This window comes from Penicillium soppii (assembly GCF_028829465.1).
Source record: "Penicillium soppii strain IBT 18220 chromosome Unknown utg000010l, whole genome shotgun sequence".
In the NCBI taxonomy this organism is placed as follows: domain Eukaryota; kingdom Fungi; phylum Ascomycota; class Eurotiomycetes; order Eurotiales; family Aspergillaceae; genus Penicillium; species Penicillium soppii.
Window position 1 is genome coordinate 2,598,077 of NW_026643240.1, and position 15,134 is coordinate 2,613,210.

The window sequence follows — 15,134 nt, forward strand, 5'->3', positions numbered from 1 at the left end:
AGTATATCCATAGCTGCGTTGGTCGTGGCCACCATGACGAGCAGATTCCAAGCCTATCAATCCGATTCACGCCCATTAAAGTTTTCTTCGCGCAAGGAGTTCATTCACTTTTGTTATCAAAAAGTAATAGGATTAAGAATATCCTCTTATTTCGACGAGCTCAATTTTCAGAAGTTTGCAGTCTCTTACCTCTTCTTTGCGGCTTTCTTGCAACTTGGAGATCATAATTGGTCTCGCATGTTGAGTGTTGAAGCGATGCAGCTTGCCCGTCTCCTAAACCTTCACCGGATTTCCGATTACGAGGGTCTTAACTGTATTGAGACCCAACTACGGAAAAAGGGGTTCTGGTTGATATTTTATAGTTTTGTGTGAGTATGACCGAATGTCTTAAATATTCTGCTTCGTGAACTGAACAGTATTATTTCTTTTCTAGCCATGCACATCTGCAGAATTTGCTCGGTGAGCGACTCACTTACTTGGATCCTGCTTTGCTCCATTCCATCAACCCAGAGGATCTCATGCCACTCGGAGTAGATGATGAATTTATTTCCGAATACGAAGTGGTTACCGACGCCAGTACCCAGCCATGCTTAGTAACAGGGTTCATTTTCCACTCACGCGTGTTTTGGGCTGCTATCAGAAGCCCCTGTCCAACTCAAGAGGATTTGTGCCCCTGCGTTAGATCCAAGGACCAACGGGCCCAGGTGTCGTACTTCCAAGAGCGCCTGAATTGCCTCCAGAATCTGCTCACCGACATTCCCCCGTTCCTCCTACCATGGGAGTCTACCGGAGAAAACTTCAATACGAATGCGACTGATGAAAAGGCAAAAATAATTGGATCGCAAATGGCATCACTACGAGCAAACTTGCATGTCACTCATCTGTGGCTGCAGAGTCTCATCTTGGATCAGTTGGAAGCTGCGCAGTCTCATCAACGTAGCCAGCCTTCGGTGACGAGTCTAGATCAGCCGTCCACGGCGTTGGATCAACGATTGCTCTGGATAGAGAGAGAAAAGCTTTGCCGTCAAATGTTTTTCATTTTGTTCAACTTTCCGCGTATAAGCCTGGAGGCGAATGGTTTGCATCTAGCTAACAAAGTGCGCGATATCGCGGCGAGTCTTCTGGCCTGTCCATTCCACCCTGATGATCCAATATCAAAACAGGCGGCCGAATATATTCAGCTTTCCACTGATGTGCTCTCCCGACTGGACAGTAGTGAAAGCATGAACACCATGCATTTACAGACATGGGTTGACACAGATCGCATTCATAATTGAGTACAATGATAAAATAAGTTTTTTTTTCTACAAATATGTTGAATTCAATGAAGAAGCTATAACGGCGATATACTCCACAAAATGTTCATTTCGGAACATTCCAATTCCCAGACCAAAACACAGTCTCTTTCAGATCCACGGAACTCTCTAAGAAGTCCCCACGACTGCTTGTTCCAACCATTATCTTGTATTCCCCACTGTGACTGCACCAGCTCCCGCTCTTCTCATCCCAGAAACTTGTTGCTCGGATGAGATCCAGCGGAATGCTGACGTCTTCTTCCGAAAGTGGGTGAAGCAAACACTTGTGGAATTCCTTGAGTTCCTTGACTGGTCGTTTGATAGGCGGGGAAATAGGAGCCACATATACTTGAAGTACCTCTGCACCGAGTCTTGATCCTGTGTTTTGAATCTTGCACTTTATTTGCAGGAGGCCGTCCAAGCCCCTGATAAGCTCCAGATTTGAAAGCCTGAAAGTAGTGTAGGACAGCCCATGGCCGAAGGGAAACAATGTGTTGATTTCCAGCCCATCGTAGTATCGATATCCCACATAGACATCCTCTCCATACAGAACTCGGCCACCCTCAGACCGGTAGTTAAAAAATGTGGGATTGTCCTTGAGATGCCGAGGGAATGTGAGAGGAAGTTTGCCAGACTGGTACAGAACACATGATTATTAGTTTCAACGTTTGGCATAAGTGATGGGCATGCATGTATACTTACTGGGTTGACATCACCGAAAACGACATCAGCAATACCATTGCCTGTCTCATTGCCCCCATACCATGCGTGCAGAATAGCCTTCGCTTTTTGGATCCAAGGCATCTCCACTGGAGTGCCGCTTTGGATGACAATAGCTGTGTTGGGATTGGCATCTAAGACTTGCGAAATCAACTCATCCGTATGGGGCGGCAAGCTCATGTGTGATCTGTCTTCACCCTCCGATTCCCATTCAGCGCTCAGTCCCGCAACCAGGATCACCTGGTCGACTTCAGATGCCACCTTGACGGCTTCCGCGATACCGTCTTGAGGTGAGAGGCGTTTGCAAGCCCCAAATCGGAATCCACCGTGGCCGAAATCAACCACACCGGGGACTCGGAATGTGGTGGTCTTGCCACAACCCCATTGCACGTGGACCTTGTACCTTCTGCCAGCCTCTAGTTCCAAGGATGAAGTCTCTTCCAATGTTCCACTACCGAAGAAGCTGGTCCCTGGTCTTTGTACATCGGCATTGTTGATGAGAAGGTTGCCATCAACGAATAGCTTTGCTGTGCCGTGGACAGTAAGACCGAAATCGTAGGTTCCGGACTCTTCGGGAATAAAGTATCCCTCTGCATCAGCATACCAAATTTTTTGCAAATCTGGATGATCATAGTCCATGAAAATGATCATCGAATCAGTCTCGTGTCGTTGATCCAAAGGCTTCCTGGTCGCCATCGTTGGTGGATCATTGAAAATGTTCAATTTAAACCCAGCGAGATCATTTTGAGTACGAAGACGCTTGCCAAGCAGTGGCAACATCTGGTGGCCATAGATACCCTGTGCGAACTCCACACCACCGAGAGCCGAAGCTGAGATACCATCAAAGGGCGTCACGACATAATATGGGTTCAGAGCTGCGCTGCCACCTCCACAATATGTGGCAATCTTCGCATTAGGTCCAATAACTGCGACTTTCTTGTTCTTGTTCAATGGGAGAATGTCATCATCGTTCTTCAGAAGTACAATTGCCTCCGACGCGATTCTTCTCAACAGCGCGCGGTCTTCGGATCGATTCAGCTGGGTCTCCGGTGCTCGCTCGGGGACTCCCGATTTACTCGCCTTCTGAACAAGTTTCAGAACTGCCCTGACTCGGTCGTTCAATGCGGCAAGAGGGATTTTGTTGGATGTTATCGCGTGGGACAAGGCGGCGCCGCGCCATCTTGGAGGGCCTGGCATCTCGAGATCTAACCCCGCCACCACAGCATCGGAAGTGCTGTACGTTCCGAACCTAAAAGCATAACCTGGATTAGTACCCTGATTTCGGATCTTTTGGAAAATGGATTGTTACCAGTCACTCATCACCAGTCCATCCCAGCCCCATTCCTCGCGCGGAATCTGCAGCAAGGTCTTGTTTTCCGCCGCATGTACACCATTCACTTTATTGTACGCTGTCATTATAGCGTCCGGACTCCCAAGGGCGATGGCAATCTGAAATGGGAGCAGATATATTTCCCTGAGCGCCCGATCAGTAACGATCGAACTGACAGCCATACGCTCATGCTCTTGATCATTGCAGACGAAGTGCTTGAGAGTCGCGCTGATATTTCTCTCTTTCAGTCCCCTGCAATAATGCCCCGCGAGAACACCCGACAAGACTGGGTCTTCAGAGTACGACTCGAAGCCTCTTCCTCCCAGTGGGCCTCGCGCAATATTTATCGTTGGCCCAAGTACAACATGCACACCTTTGGCCTTGGCCTCTGCGGCGAGAATGTGTCCGATCTCGACAGCGAGATCTCGATCAAATGTTGCGCCGATCGCGGTCCCGCAGGGCAAGCATGCAGCTGGAACGCTGCTGAAAAACCGCGTTCCTCGCACTCCATTGGGGCCATCAGATAATCGAATGGAGGGAATCCCAAGTCGACGTATGGGGACGGTATGCCAAAAATCATCGCCTGTGCGCGGAAAATGATCAGCGTTATCCTTGAGTTTGTGGACGCCAATAGGTCCCGACACGTACCTGTTAACAGAGCAACCTTTTCATCTTGTGTGAGCTGTTTGAGAATCACTTCGATATCTGCATTCGCGATTTGCACGAAGGATTTATCCACATCATTGGTCGCACTATCGACAAACGGCATATTGTCTGCTAATCTTGTGGAAGCAAGCAAGAAAAATCTTTGAAATGCAGGCAAGGGAAGGTTACCTATGTATCTCAGGATCCGATACCCGCAAATGAGTACCCATTTTTCTCTTTGCTTTTCTTGTGCGTCACGAAGCACCTCAGCGAACTCTCGGGGTGTATATCGAAGAATAGCGGGCCGATGTCGTTGACATTGAGGACATTGATTGGTCGCCCCCTGAGTGCGGACTTTAATCATTTCTCCTTTTCTCCGTTTCTCCGCGAAAAAAAATGGAGCTCGGCTCTTCGGAGTCTCGACGGGATTGGCCCGTAGGGCAACGGACTCGATGCCGACCCCGGCGTTCCCCATTATTCCTCCACAAAATTCATCCCGCAATTGCAGTTGAGGCTTTGTGTAGTCGCATGACGATGTGAGCGGGGATGTGAAACATCGGACCATGGTGAATGCTCATGCAACTGATTGGTCAACATACTCTTCATCGCCTTCATTTGCCTTCAAACCAGCGCGGTTTAGGAATCATTGACCAGGCGCCACGAAAAAGTGAACACCAACAACCTGACCTGTGAAAATGGGACCATCGGGAAATAGCGGCACTTGAAGTCTTCGGCCTCGTTCGATAAAAGGCTCATAAAACCCTACTATCTTCCGAGTCTTTTAGTCTCCAAGTCTTCTCCATTTTGCAAAAACATCCTGCCCCGTTCACACTATGGGTGCCAATCTTACAGAGACCCCTGAGAGCCTTGCGCCAGCCGAAGTATTGACTGCTGTTGTCCCATCGGATGGCATCCCTTGGTGGAAAAAGCCACACCTTTTGCGTCTAAACCTGATCATCCTTTCTTTGGTGTTATACTCATCAGCGAACGGCTATGATGGATCCTTGATGAACGGCCTTGAAGCTCTGGATCAATGGAAAAATTTCATGGACCATCCAGCTGGTGCTTGGCTCGGATGGATCAACGCAATCTACTGGCTCGGATGTGGTGTTGGATACCCAACAGCCTCTTGGATTGCTAATCGCTACGGCCGCAAGCCAGGAGTCTACATTGGGTACATTTTCCTGATTCTCGGCAGTGCCCTCCAAGCAGGTGCCCCAAACGACAAGGCATTCTTACTAGCCCGCCTCTTCCTGGGATTTGCCTCTGCCCTGTTTGGAAATGCTGTCCCCCTCTTGATCAACGAAATTGCCTACCCAACTCACCGCGGAATACTCAATTCCCTTTTCATGTCTGGCTGGTACGTGGGCGGAACAGTCGCTGCTTGGGTGGTGTTTGCTTCACGGACATACCCCTCTGAATGGTCCTGGCGGCTTCCATCAGTGCTTCAGGCGCTGGTGCCGCTTCTCGCGTTGCCAGGATTCATCTTTGCCCCGGAGAGTCCACGGTGGCTGGTTTCAGTCGATCGAGAAGAAGAGGCCCGTGCAATTCTTATCAAATACCATGCCGCGGGCGATGCTTCTTCCGCCTTGGTCAACTATCAATTCCAAGAGATACTCCACACCATTAGGGCAGAGAAGGAGGCGAGTAGTAACGGTTCCTACGCGGAGATGGTCAAGACTCCTGGAAACCGTCGTCGTTTGATGATCTCTATCAGTCTGGGTATCTTTGCCCAGTGGGCTGGCAATGGTGTCATCTCATACTATTTGTCCCTTATCCTGACATCCGTCGGAGTAACAAAGGTTCGAGACCAGACTCTTATTTCGGCTTGCCTACAGATGTGGGACCTAGTGTTCGCTGCACTTGGGGCCTTTTTGATTGATCGCCTGGGACGCCGCCCTCTCTTCATGGCCTCCGCTGTAATTATGTTTTTGAGTTATGTGCTTGTCACAGCTCTATCGGGGTCTTTCGCGATGACAGGGGATACTGCAACTGGCGGTGCTGTCATTCCATTTCTTTTTATTTTCTTTGCAGGATACTGTGTCGCTCTGTGAGTTTTCTCTCTTGTGTCACCCGGTTTTTATAAAGTTGCTAATCAAGCCTATTCTTTACCAGAACTCCCTTCCTCACCTCCTATCCCTGCGAAATCTGGCCCTACCGCCTCAGATCCCGGGGTCTCACCGTCACCTGGGTCTCCACCATTGTTGGCATGTTCTTCAACACATTCGTTAATCCTATTGCATTGGAAGCGATAGCCTGGAGGTATTATATTGTGTTTATTGTTGTTCTGATGATCTTCGGTGTGACAGCATACTTCTTCTACCCCGAAACCAAGGGCTACTCCCTGGAGCAAATTGCCGTGATCTTTGACGGCCCCGATGCCTTAGCAGGAAGCCGTGCAGACCATAAACTTCCTCTGAATATCTGCGATGATTCAAAGTCTGGCTCATCGACTGTTCATACCGAACTAGCTTGAGTGAAAACTGCACGCTGCGTATGATATGAATATTTAGTCACATATATAGATACTTTGCTAGGCGGCGCTGGTCATTCAATTTAATTTCATAGCAAGCAAAACGACTACCCCAAAGCTGCGAATGAATTGATATGGAACGTGATATTTCTCCTTAAACCACGTTTGGGGTCAAATTGCATCACTCCGGATCAGGAATCGTCGCTTCATAATTTAAAACAGCTGAATGCTTGACCTCGCCAGCAACCAGTTTACTCCAATCAGGTTCAAATCCTCCTTCAACATCAGGGAAAGGACCCATAGGAGTGATTGATTTTGGATTGATATCCACATGACTCTTTGTATACTGTATCAAGTTAGTCGGTACCATTTATCACCAAAAGAACAGTCTAACATACATTTTCTTTGATATGCAGAAAATTTGTTGAGTCCCTCGCTGCTTCAACATTCCAATACATCCCCTTCAGCCAGTTATTCAAAACTGGATAATCATGTCGAATAGTGCCCAGATTGCACTTGAAATGCTGCACATAAACCGTGTCAAAACGTATTATTGTCGCATACAGCCGAATATCCAGCTCAGTCAAATCCCTGCCGAGCACATATGGGCCTCCATTCTTTGCAATCAGTTTTTCGAGTTTGTTCAGCGCCCCAAAGACAGGAATGACGTTTTTATCGTAATTTTCCTGCGAGGATGCAAAGCCTGCTTTGTATACTCCCATGTTGACATCAGATTGGATCCAAGGGGTGAGTGCATCGATCTTTTCTCGCAGGTGCAACGGGTAGAGATCAATTGTAGCAAGCGATGGCGGTAGCAACTCATTAAATGCCGTGGGGAGCCATCGGAGAAGTTCAGCACTTTCCTAATCACAATACCCAATAAGTACGTACACTCGCTCAAAGTAGCCAGATGATATACATTACAAACCGCCGTGCCGGTCTTCTTATCCCACAATAGCGGCACCGAATACCGCCCCTTATAATCCGGATCGGCGCGGAAATAGACTTTGTGCAAATAGTCTTCGCCAAACAGGTGATCGACTGTCGCACCAGGGTACTCATCGTCGGAGGTTGGGAAGCGCCATCCTGGCCAGCCTTTGGTGTCACCCTTGGGGTATGGCTTGACAATGCTGATATCGATAAAGTCTTTCAAGCCTTTCAGATGACGCACGAAATTCGCGCGGTGGGCGAATGGGCAAAACAGGCCGATATAGAGGTGATACCGGCCTTTCTCGGCGGGGAACTCCTGACTCGGGATGACGCCATGCCAGCCGTCAGCCGTTGCGGGCTCGTGGATTGAGGTTTGAGTTGTCATGGTAGTGTTTGGATATAAGCGAACAACCGGGTTGCTAAAGATGATCTCAGCAGTGTCAAGTTGTCCAACCCGGCGGGGCATGCTGTTGTGAGATGATCGATAAACTTGTGCGGAACTGTTCCGCTCACCATCCCGGGACTCATTTGCGTCGAAATTGATATTGATTTTTAGAAGATTTCAAGGAACCATTACATTTAACAAATTGTTGCATCTTTGACTTCCAGGCAAGTGTTTGCTATGCTTTTCAAATTTCAAGCAGGACACGAACGCGACACAATTATTTCCATATTTCCCGATGGGATGACTTGCTCTGAATTCATGTTCCGATCCCCCATTGTTCTTTAATGCGCTGAAGCCAGTCGATAACTGCAATGATTTCTTCTCCAACCCGCACATTGCCCTCACCGATTTCCTGGTGGCGTGCCAAGTCATAAGCTGGGACATGGAGCATCTGGTGGTCCTTGCCACAGACTTGATTATCAAGAGATCCCTCTCGCAGCTTGTTCAAACAGTCAAGGTCAAATTCCACATAGTCGCACTCTCTGCAGACGTAAATATCATCCGCATATGTCCATTCAGTACCGCAGGCCCCATCGCATATATCGAACAAGGGCCCTTTCAACTGTTGAGATTCACCGAGTTGTGACGAATCTGATTTTTTCTCTGCATCGGCAAATGGAACGATCAATGACCAAGCGGCGAGACAATCGGCATCCTGTCCGGCAAACATGAAGAATCTCGCCAACCCTTGATATCCCTGCCAGTCATTGAGCGGATCGTCATCTGAAAGGATATCGATACTGCGCTTGACATGGGTGCGAAGAACTTCTTTCGCCTTTGTCTCGTCCCCCTGCAGCGCGTGGAACCTTGCTAGAAGCTCCATTGAGTGAGTGCCAGATCGCCATGCGCTGTGGCCTTCAGTGTCATTAAATGCAGCCAACTCTTCCAGTTTCTCCAAGTAAGAAGCTGAAGTGGACGCGTCACGGCGTGCTTCCTTGAAACAAACATTCGCTAGCTTCGTGCGAACATGTGCTTTCATTATTGCAAGATAGGATTCCTGGGTTGTTTCCTGGATATCTAAAACGCGCACCCAGTGGTCGATCGCAGATGTCCTTCGCTCGGGGTTGTCATCACTTTCCTGGTAACAGAGAAGCGCGAGATTGTGCATGAGTAGTGCCAGACAAGCTCCGGCAAAGAGCTCCTCGTCGATATTTCCCTGCTTCCTTCCCTCAGCAAGACGCTCCTCGGCAGCCGTAATGGCCAACTTGTAGCTTTCTTGAATAATATCAAATACTTTACCGTCAGTACCCAACGCAAACATCGCCTTATGATAATCGTCATTGGCGTAGTGCGCATGGAATGCCGTGGTGCGGCGGTCGAGCTTTGTACTTTCATCGATGGAGTTCTTAAGCGAGTCCAAAAATTCAAGAAGACCCTTGTAGTTCTTGTCTTCGTGGAACATCAACATGATATCCAGAGCCGTATCGTAGTCGTCGGGGTTCTCGTGCAGAATCTTTTCATATATTGCGTACGCTTGCGAGATGTTTCCACCTTTCTGATTAAAATTGGCTAGATCTCGTCTCATCTCTGGTAGGGTATCCTTATCATCTGTCACATCACCGCTGCTGACTGTATTGATCGCATCCTCCAAGGTTTCAATCGCGAGACTATACTCTTTCTGGTTGGCATAAGAGGTTGCAAGGCCCCATTGTGAGAACCAGTTGTATTTTTCAAGCGAAGAGGCGAGTTTGAAACGTTCGATGGCTTCCTGGTGCTTGGCATACTCTCTCAGTGTCCGCGCCAAGTTGCGATTCTCCTCATAACCAAAGCTATCTAGCCCAAGCTGCTTCCGTGCCCATTCTGCAGCATCCAGGATTTGGGAAGCGTCAATGTCCTCGGGCTCAGGGTCTTTTGTGAATCTTTTGATCTCAGGGTTTTTGCGATTTTCGATCTGCATGACTAGTTAGATGACTTTGCTTCTCCGCACCTACATAACCGTATAAACCATACCTTAGTGATATATCCATAGACCGCAGCAAATGTTTCAGCAATATCATAGGCACCCAATTGCAGCCAACAACGGGCTATATATTTTGCGATATGCTCAAGGATATCTGCATCGGGCTCGGACTTGGAGCTTAAGCTCTTTACCCACTTACTTTGCTCGTCGGAGAGGTTTTTGGTTACCGCGGAGTCTTGTAGCCACTTCAACGCAACCTCAGCGTATTCATCATCGTATATCCAACCGAACCGTGGCCAAGGATTGCTCGATGTCCACCATCCTTCCATTATTTTCTCATCCGTAAACAGACTGACCAGCTGTGGCCCAAGTGCCGTTTTATGTTGCGGCTGTGTCAATGAAGGGTCTGTCTCATTGAGATGCAGCGGGAAACAAATGGAGGCATAGCGGCTAAGGGCAGCAAAATCTTTTCTGTCCGGTGAACGAACTACTTCTAGACACGTTGTCAGAATTCTGAGATGTGCAGTTTCGACATCCACCCCAACCCGGGCGGTCTTTCCTTTCAGCTTTCGTTGGAAGAATTCATCGAAGCCAAATTTGTTGAACAATTTGGGGTCACAAACCGATTCCAAAAATCGGCGGACGATTCTAACCTCGACTTCGTTGACGTCGCCAGTTAGGTTTAGCTCTTGCGGGTCTTCGGCGGCATCAGAGTCACTCTTGGTACGCAAAAACTGCTCTATAGAGTCGGAGACCAGCGTGACCCGAGAGATGGGCGGGATAATCTTCGTTGTGGGGTGTGGTTCACCCTTAATCTTAAAAATTGAGGAATATTGGTCTGTGATCTTCTCTGCAAGAGGTCGAAGAGATGATTCGCCAGTCTTAAGGAAGAGAACTGCTTCCAACTCATCTAGTGACAGTTCTTGGGCGGCAAACACCACCCATGTGAGCAGAATATTGAGGTCAGATATATCGTCATCGCTAAGCGTCTCGTTCAGCTGTTCCATCTTTCGCACAATGGTGTCGGACCTTTTGCCACCCGAGCGAGTCAAAATGTCTCTGATCTCGCCAGGTCGTTGCTTCCCGCTGATCTCATGCAACAGGAGACCGACATTGACGAAATCACCGTGAGTCTGAGTTGTGAGATTTTCCAAGATCTCACGGCGCAGGGAAAGCACTTGATCGGAAGTACCACCCATAATTTCCATTTTGTTCATTCGATCGATAATAAAAGATTGCATGTCCTCGCCATTTTGAGAGGCCACATCTATCACCGATAGCCCATCACCCATATGCCCTTTTATTTTTGCAATTGTCTCATCCCGACCAGACAGCAAAATACGGAGCTTGAATCGAGGCCAGGATACAGACGAACCATGCAGCTCTGCCAAGAGGTGAACAAATTCTTTCAGTTGATTATTGTTTACCTGGTCAACACCATCCAATAGAAAAAAGAAGGTAGAGTCGCTTTTGTAGGACTTGGCAAAAAGAATATTCCAAATACTTCTGACCTGGTTGATCCCTTCTGTCTTAGCAGAGCTGATGTCCTTGCGATAAACGATGTCTTTGTTGGCGACCTGCCACGCGAGAACTTTCAAGGCTTGGATCAACGACATCTTCTTCTCTTGGTCGAAGATGTAGTAGGCAGTAGATATGCAGGTCATGTCATCATCTACTGGTTGAGAGTGACGCTCTTGCAAGTGTTGGATCATGCTCGCGAAAAGGAACGATTTTCCATACCCTTCACCTCCGGAGATTCCCAAGACCGACAACGAAGAGTGTTCAGGGGATAGCCACTGTGTGAACATGGGGTTACTTCGGAGCCATTTGCCGCTTCCCTGAACTTGGTCATTCAAGAGACGCCTGTAATTGGTTTGCACTGTCTTGAAAACCTCGCTAGCGGTGTCGAGGTTTGAATCAATGCCGTCCAATAGCCTCTTTGTAACATTATCTGCATCTTTCTTCTTTTCGAAATTGAGCAGTTTATCCACCGTGGCATTGATCTTCCGGGTACCCTCCCTGTTTTCGATGACGCCCTTTTCAGTCGTCTTTTGTGACTCAAACCCGAGAGTTGCTCGCATTTGGGACTCACGTTCCACCAACTCAGCCAGCCGGGCTAATTGGCCACTGACGCCTTCATCGCTATCGAACGCAAAGACTTTGAGCGCGGTAAAGACCTTGTGGCCTTTAAGCACCTTGATTGACAATGCACAGATGTCAACAAAACAGACAAGTTCATCATTGATAATTCTGCGCAGAGATACGTCGATGGCATTAGCAGGCAAACGCAGATAGATTTTGCAGCGCTCTAGCACATCAGACACCCGTCGGAATAACTCTGTCAAGCTGCTGAAAATACGCTTGTATTTAGCACCAGTACTAATGAGATATGAAATCGCATTGAAACAAAGCCCGGCAGGCGCAAAAACCTAGATAGTTGTCATTAGCGAGGGCAGTCTAGAGGGTGACATGGATGCTTGCCATGCTCGCACCCTGGGCGGCGATCCCACCCAAGACCATTACAAAGTTTAAGGTCTTCCCAATCACATCTTTCGCTGTCTTGTACTTGTTGTTTTTTTCGTCATCTTCATCTTGTTTCGCCCGGATTTGCTCCAGGACTTCGTCGACGGAGTATTTTGGCGCTGTAGTGAGATCGACTTTCGTTGTTTGCGCAAATGTCATGCAAACTCTGTCCCATGCATCCTGCAGATTGTAGTCATCTTCGGCTTGAACAGCAGCCATTGAATCATATGGCGATTTTTCCTTTTGGTTCAAAACAAGCGCGAAATGTCCCCCGCTATAAGCTCGGCGGATGAGAGTTGATAAAACAAAAAAACTGTCGAGCTTACTGTCTGGGGATTTATTTTTGGGCAGCTGAAAACCCTGCCCTGCGGCATAGCAGCTGGAGTTTGCACAGAGAGGGGTCCGGCTGCTGCAAGCCAATTGGCGACGTTAGGGCGCCACACATCTCTGATCTCACTCAGTAAGCCGCTCTGTCCTGAACAATGAGGGGCTCAGGGAAAATGGTATTGTAGCCAATCAGGGGCGTAAATTAGTCTGTTTATAGCCTTTCGAAACAACAAAACCCCAGGCATCCTTTTGACGAAGCTATCCCATCCAACGCCTGCGCCTAGATAGCACCACGAACATAAAGACAATACTGACAGGAAACGCTCGGCCCCTCTACCGACGCTACCCCTGAATTGGCATCCTGCAGAAGCTATACGAGGCACCCACCAACCCTCTGTCATCCATTGGTTCCACGGATTCGGCGCTAGTGAGGTCAGCCCGGAACGGCAGTTGGAGGATGACCGATAAATCGAGATTGAATGCGCACAGCAAATCTGCAACTCTGCGGCTATTCTGCTAGATCAAAGGCACATCGGGACTTCCGAAGCGTGCTCGACTGCGTTTATGACAATATTGGAATGCGCGACATCGACCAATCAGCGACGGTTCCTGGACCCGAGCGAGGTTGAACTTTTGGCCTACTTCTTCAGGCATAAAGGTTCAATAATTATCAAAGGCGACTGAATTCTCCATGGCTGTCCAGTTATTTTATTCCCAAAGAATTCATTCGATAGTATGGGGGATAGAAGGTTATTTAAGATCAACTTTTCTCCTACGTATTTGATTTCCTCTGCCACTTCTTGGCTTTCCCTTTCCGTTTTAGTGCTCAGACCTCGCCCGCTTTTTGCTCAGAGTAGAACTGAGCACGCCTCTAAGCATTACATAAGCGCTCTGATCTGCTCTTTGAGTACCCTGATTCGCTCACTGAGCAGAACCTGAGCGTCGGGGTGAGCAGTCCCACGAATTGACCTCAATAAAATGCACTACGCTAGCCCGGCTCATGTGCCACCTCCCCTCACTAATTTACCCCCATTGTCCCATTGGAAAAGCACTGGCATCATCAATATGACCATTGAATCTGCAATTACTCTTGCCCTCACTCCTATATATAGAAAATTGCCTTTCAATGTGCCAGATAAAACTGTGCAACATCTGCCTCACTATGCTCGCGTAACCATCGCAAACCTTGCATCCATTCATCGTTGACCCAGTCCTGACTCATTTTAACAGCAAGAAGCAAGCGGAACGCCACCGCCTCCTTAGAGAAGAAACCCTCTTTCGTAAAAATTGGACGTTCATGGTCGTCCTTCTCACGTCCGACAGCTTCAACGACTGCAGTAAACTGTTGACAGAGCTGGAGTCGTTTGATTACGGGGGGGGTGTTTCTATAACCCCAGGGACAGGGCAGTCCATACCCAGCAAAAAGGGGACGCGGTAGAGGGCAGCATCGGGGAATGCTATAACAGAGTCCCAATCAATGATAGCGAGAATGTTAAATGACCGATCCACTAGAATATTATTCGCATTAAGATCGTAGTGAGCAAGACCAAATCCATTTTGAGAACCCTGTGCTCCAAAGGATTGAGCGATAGCTCGGAATTCTTGCACTAGTCCTATTTGACCACCGACTGACCTTTCTCCGAGGCTTTTGCTTAGCGCCAGAGGGTAATTTGCGTAGAACTCAGTGGCAGAACTATATGGCCCAGAATCTGTTTCAAAAAGCGGTCCCACAACGAAAGACCCGGATTCATCGTGGGTAATAGAACCAATTTAAGGTAACCGGACTGAGGCGAGACGAATCATTGATTGGGCGAGTTGGTGCCAGAAGTTTTCCTCAAACTCTGCTAGGATACCTTCATGGTCGCCGGGATATAATTGAGACATTTCCTCAGCAGTATTACCATGGATATACTCCATAATAGAAAAAGGACATCCCACGGCATTGTTCTCATCGAGCTTATAAGCATACACTCTAGGTATCGGAATATCTGTCTTCTGGCTATAGACGGGCTTGGTATAACGATATTGTACCGGCGGTTCGAGGACTTACCGCACAAACTCCATAGTCGCGAGCTCGGACTTCATCTCTCGTAAAGCCTTCCTCTTTTCATTCACTAAAGTAGAAGAAGATTCCGGCATCGGAGGCATTCGCAGCCTTGCAACCCATTCAACACCGTCGGTGAACTCGATTTTGAGCACAAAATTGAAGTTCCCGACAGAAAGTTTGTCAGAAAGAGTACATGGCTGATTATCCCGAAGCGATGACGCGAAATCAACCAGGCCCTCTTTGTTGATGAGATCAGAAATCTGATTGATGCGCTCGGAATACTCGTCCTTGTACTCTTCCCCGTTTGTCCAGGCAGCACTTCTAACTAGGAGGGAATCTATCATATCGAAGATGTATATTGTCAAATAAAAGGTGTGGGCTTTTGTTAAGAGTTATTTTTGAGCTCGACGTAAATTCGCAGTGAGCGCAGGGACTGTCTGCTAGACTACTCCTAGGCGTAGGCTAGCGCTCCAAAGATAGCAGATGATAATGGATCAAA

General features: G+C 48.1%; 6 protein-coding genes across 6 annotated transcripts; 2 read left to right on the top strand and 4 right to left on the bottom strand.

The window, feature by feature from the left end:
• Positions 1–237: 237 nt before the first annotated feature.
• On the top strand, positions 238–1,277 carry N7529_011638 (fungal specific transcription factor domain-containing protein; the record flags this gene model as incomplete). The annotated part of the gene is made up of 2 exons (XM_057247164.1): positions 238–368; positions 434–1,277. The coding sequence occupies 2 exons, from the start codon at positions 238–240 to the stop codon at positions 1,275–1,277; spliced, it is 975 nt and encodes a 324-aa protein (XP_057092513.1).
• Positions 1,278–1,362: 85 nt separating this feature from the next.
• On the bottom strand, positions 1,363–4,114 carry N7529_011639 (beta-glucosidase; the record flags this gene model as incomplete). The annotated part of the gene is made up of 4 exons (XM_057247165.1): positions 1,363–1,929; positions 1,998–3,264; positions 3,325–3,928; positions 3,994–4,114. The coding sequence occupies 4 exons, from the start codon at positions 4,112–4,114 to the stop codon at positions 1,363–1,365; spliced, it is 2,559 nt and encodes an 852-aa protein (XP_057092514.1).
• A 709-nt stretch (positions 4,115–4,823) lies between these two features.
• On the top strand, positions 4,824–6,466 carry N7529_011640 (uncharacterized protein; the record flags this gene model as incomplete). Its single annotated transcript, XM_057247166.1, has 2 exons — positions 4,824–6,040; positions 6,106–6,466. 2 exons carry the CDS (start codon positions 4,824–4,826, stop codon positions 6,464–6,466), a joined length of 1,578 nt encoding a protein of 525 aa, XP_057092515.1.
• A 178-nt stretch (positions 6,467–6,644) lies between these two features.
• On the bottom strand, positions 6,645–7,859 carry N7529_011641 (putative cell wall organization protein/glutathione transferase (Gto3); the record flags this gene model as incomplete). Its single annotated transcript, XM_057247167.1, has 3 exons — positions 6,645–6,809; positions 6,862–7,326; positions 7,383–7,859. 3 exons carry the CDS (start codon positions 7,857–7,859, stop codon positions 6,645–6,647), a joined length of 1,107 nt encoding a protein of 368 aa, XP_057092516.1.
• A 235-nt stretch (positions 7,860–8,094) lies between these two features.
• N7529_011642 (uncharacterized protein) lies at positions 8,095–12,480 on the bottom strand (the record flags this gene model as incomplete). Its single annotated transcript, XM_057247168.1, has 3 exons — positions 8,095–9,729; positions 9,789–12,167; positions 12,208–12,480. The coding sequence occupies 3 exons, from the start codon at positions 12,478–12,480 to the stop codon at positions 8,095–8,097; spliced, it is 4,287 nt and encodes a 1,428-aa protein (XP_057092517.1).
• A 1,476-nt stretch (positions 12,481–13,956) lies between these two features.
• N7529_011643 (phosphotransferase family protein) lies at positions 13,957–14,979 on the bottom strand (the record flags this gene model as incomplete). Its single annotated transcript, XM_057247169.1, has 3 exons — positions 13,957–14,281; positions 14,369–14,587; positions 14,639–14,979. 3 exons carry the CDS (start codon positions 14,977–14,979, stop codon positions 13,957–13,959), a joined length of 885 nt encoding a protein of 294 aa, XP_057092518.1.
• Positions 14,980–15,134: the final 155 nt, after the last annotated feature.